This window comes from Lineus longissimus, chromosome 12, assembly GCF_910592395.1.
Source record: "Lineus longissimus chromosome 12, tnLinLong1.2, whole genome shotgun sequence".
NCBI lineage: Eukaryota > Metazoa > Nemertea > Pilidiophora > Heteronemertea > Lineidae > Lineus > Lineus longissimus.
Window position 1 is genome coordinate 12,420,346 of NC_088319.1, and position 3,746 is coordinate 12,424,091.

Consider the following 3,746-nt stretch of genomic DNA (forward strand, 5'->3'; position numbering starts at 1 on the left):
CCATATTTTCTTCGCCAGAAAATGCCAAACTCCCCGGGAGTGTTTCCTGGAGACGAGACAATCACCACGGCAACCTCTCATAGAACAAAGTGGCTTTCGGCAGCCAGGAAGGAGCGTGTAATTACCTTATATAGTGTTGCAGGCATCAATTAGGGTTTTACGCCAATACCCAACAAAACATAATATAAACATGATAAACAAAACATTTTTGTATTTCATAGGTTTTATTTTTTCAAAATAGAATACACTGGTGCAATAAGAAAATAACCTTGGATATGTACAACAGAGGGTTAAATTGATCACAGTTTAGTAGGAATGGATTTGATATGGAAAAATAACATTATATAAGGCAGAAGATAATCCACAATTTGAAAGCGAAGTAAGGAGAGTATGATAATAATAATAACCGGTTTCCCACAACAAATCAGACAGAATAGAGAATTTGATGCAAAAACAATAAAACCAAATACATTTTGAATTTGAACAGTAAAGAATGATCACCAACTTATACCGAAGACATGTGTATCTTCTTATCATCCAGGTCAACCTGGGGTACAGTACTGCGCCTTTCGTCTTTAACAGACTGGAATAACTATGGTGACGTAATACTGATAGCAACTTACATAATATATAGCGTGCTTCTAAACTAGCATCGAGTGCACCATTTTTAGATTAAGTGCACAATTTTCAGTTCTATATGCGGCTAAAACCGGCAACAATTGCCATAAACATATGATGATGAAGGCAAGGACTGAAATGCCCCCAAAGTTATGATTTGCCAAAACCTATCGACAGGACCAATTGCCGGGTAGTTTCTGGTCGTACAATTTGTGTTATGTTATAAATTATGTTATTCTGCCATGGGGATTATAAAACATATCAAAAGAATGAAATAGCCCACATCCTTGTAGGTGGTGAGACACAACAACAAGTTATCTAACTAGACCCATCCTACCAAATACTTTATCTACACCAACTATACATAAACTACTATACACGTTCAACTCTTGTCAGTTTACTTCTCTGATATGTGGCGTATCTGAGATAATGGAATGTTATGAAGAGGAAGACCATGTCAACACTTCAAAGCTAAGTGAAACAACCAGATAAGTCTCTCATATCATATGATATTGTGACCAGCACATGTCTTAACATCAACACGAATAACATCTTGGGTAACTACAATGTACATGCAGCAAGCCATGTTTCACTTGGTGTAAAGCAGTTTAGAAATTCATCACTAGATGACACAATTTACATTGTAAGACAAGCATTTCCTTCAGTTACGATTAAACGTAAGTGATATTTTTGACAACAGTTGTCATCTCCTGCGAATCGACATCTGTCGAAACAGAAACCGTAGATACGGTGTGAGACATGTCGCCAGTACCGCAAAATTCTTTGATTGATTGTACGCCAGATTTCATTTGCTCAAGACTCATTGCCATACCGGCGCGCATTCTGTGCGCCGTATGGGCGCTGGAATCGCGTATCGTATGCATGTAATGGCTGGTCGACTCTTTCAATTGGACGGTTTGCACTTTCATGCGAGTGCGCATCTTCTCTGTCGTATGCTGCATGCCTCGTCGCAGACGTACATGCATCTCATCCAGGGTCTCTTTCATATCCTTCAGATCATTCGTAAACGTATCCTTACCATGCCCTTCATCCGAATCATACTCATCATCTGTGTAGTACGGGTAAGGTTTCGTCGGTGAGCCACCTGGCGAGTGCCGTGGCCATCGTTTCGGCGAATGAGCAGGTGAAATCGACTCCATGGAAGAGAATTTCTCCTCTTCTTCCACTTCCGTAACTTCGCTCTCCTTTTCATCTTCCCTCGAGAGGTAGTCGACGAGCAGACGGATGCAACCGCCAATCAACCCCATTATAATCCCGAGCCCCATTGAGCTGAAACCGACAATAAAACACATAACCTGAATCTGGGGCATCCTACTCGTAATGTTAACTGTTATCGAAAAGTTTGTGTTGCCAACTGGGTTGACGGCGATGCACTGGAAGCTGCCGGCGAAATATCTACGGAAGTTACTGAGGTAAAGTGAGCCGTCTTCTAGTGGCGTTGCTCTTGCCTCGTTGAACGTGGGCATGCCGTTGAAAGTGACCAGTGCATCTGTTTCCAGGTTGATCCATTCACGTTGAGATTCGTGAGCAACGTACTCGCCCAGGGGTGTTATCCAGTAAACGGACGGTCTCGGGTAGCCAGACACGTTGCAGCGTAACACCATATGATCCTGATATATCACAGCCTGGCTTTCCGTTGCGGACAAAATATCAGGTTCGGTGCACTCCATGTTTGCCAAGGTAATCATGCGGACTTGTTGAGCTTTTAGCCTCAATGGGGATTGACATTTGATATCGTGAGGGTTCTTGTAAATTCGATCGGACGACGTGGAATTGAGCTCTGTAGCTAGCCATTGCAAACTGCAGCTACAGACCCATGGGTTGTTGTCAAGTTCGATATCACGAAGTTTGGTGAGATTGAAAAGAGTGTCCTCGTGCAGAGAGCGGAGCGAATTTGATCCCAAAAGTAAGTACTGCAATTTGGAACATTTCTGGAGTGATTTGGACTCAAGGAAGTGAAGCTGATTAAAACTTATATCCAAATAGTTAAGATTACGAAGATTATGGAATGTCTTGGAAGCAAAGTACTGAATTCTGTTGCTCCTGATATTCAGGACTTTAAGTGAAATGAGCAATTTGAAAACTTTCTCTGGAAGTCGGTCGATTAAATTATGACTCAAGTCCAACACCTGCAATGATGATAGGTTACTAAATACTCTCTCGTCCAATGAATGCAACAAATTTCCGCTCAAATTCAGTTCAACCAAGTTGGTCATGTTAGTAAAAGCTGTCTCATTGATTGTTTCTATTCTGCATTCGGGGAAAGCCAAGTGTTGTAAGGAATGAAGTTTGTTCAAATATCCTGGGATATTGGGAAACCACGCTCCAACCACCGTCAAATTCTGCACCACTTTTGAAATGTCTTCGACGAAGGATGCAAAATGGACTCGGTAGCCCTCTTTACAGTAAATGGACTGGAGTGTGTTATTGCAGACACATTCTGTCGGACAAGAAGTGTCATTGAAGAGGAAGAGCATCAGTTCGTCACCTGGTGATTCGATATTTGGTATAGCACTGGAATAACTAACTCCAAGTCCAAAGAGAAGAAGTAACGACAATGGTAGAATCTTCATGACCATGCTTGGTGAAGGTGGCGACATCTTTACAGAATTAGAAATCACATCAACTGAAAAGAAAGACATTTTACATGATGTTCAGTGTTGATAAAATAACAAAGTTTTCCGAGAGTAAAAAGGCAGAAGAGCTCTTTCCTGATGATCGCCTCTTGCAAACTACACAGCGATATTGGGTCTGGCTCTGCCGATTTCAAAATCCACCACGTCATATCCAACATGATGTCCTGTCGGAAATACCAAACTGCCTTTTACTGTCGGAAAACTTTGTTATTTTATCAACACTGAACATCATGATTTGGTGGTCTTACTCTTACTATAATTAACTAAACTTGTATGTAAGACTTTGTTTGTTAAACAAGCAGTTTTCGGCGATCGTAAACCAGTAAAAGTTATGATCTTTTGTTATTTATGAGCAATGTCTAGTATTTAATTGATATACACTTTGTGCATTAGTGATTTATTGGAAAAGAGAGAAATATTGGGTGTAGAATTGCACCAAAAAAATAACAACATTTGTTATCCTTCACCATG

The 3,746-nt window shown here is 40.8% G+C and overlaps 1 protein-coding gene across 3 annotated transcripts; it reads right to left on the reverse strand.

Moving 5' to 3' along the window:
• Nucleotides 1-213: 213 nt before the first annotated feature.
• LOC135497134 (leucine-rich repeat-containing protein 4B-like) lies at nt 214-3,746 on the reverse strand. 3 transcript variants are annotated; one of them, XM_064786865.1, is made up of 2 exons: nt 3,727-3,746; nt 214-3,265 (listed from the first exon to the last, which is right to left on the reverse strand). In XM_064786865.1, the coding sequence occupies exons 1-2, from the start codon at nt 3,743-3,745 to the stop codon at nt 1,290-1,292; spliced, it is 1,995 nt and encodes a 664-aa protein (XP_064642935.1). In that variant the 5' UTR covers nt 3,746; the 3' UTR covers nt 214-1,289. The 3 variants fall into 3 exon arrangements, with proteins under 3 accessions (XP_064642935.1, XP_064642936.1, XP_064642937.1); XM_064786866.1 differs by having other exon boundaries at nt 3,712-3,730; XM_064786867.1 differs by lacking the exon at nt 3,727-3,746 and adding an exon at nt 3,655-3,673.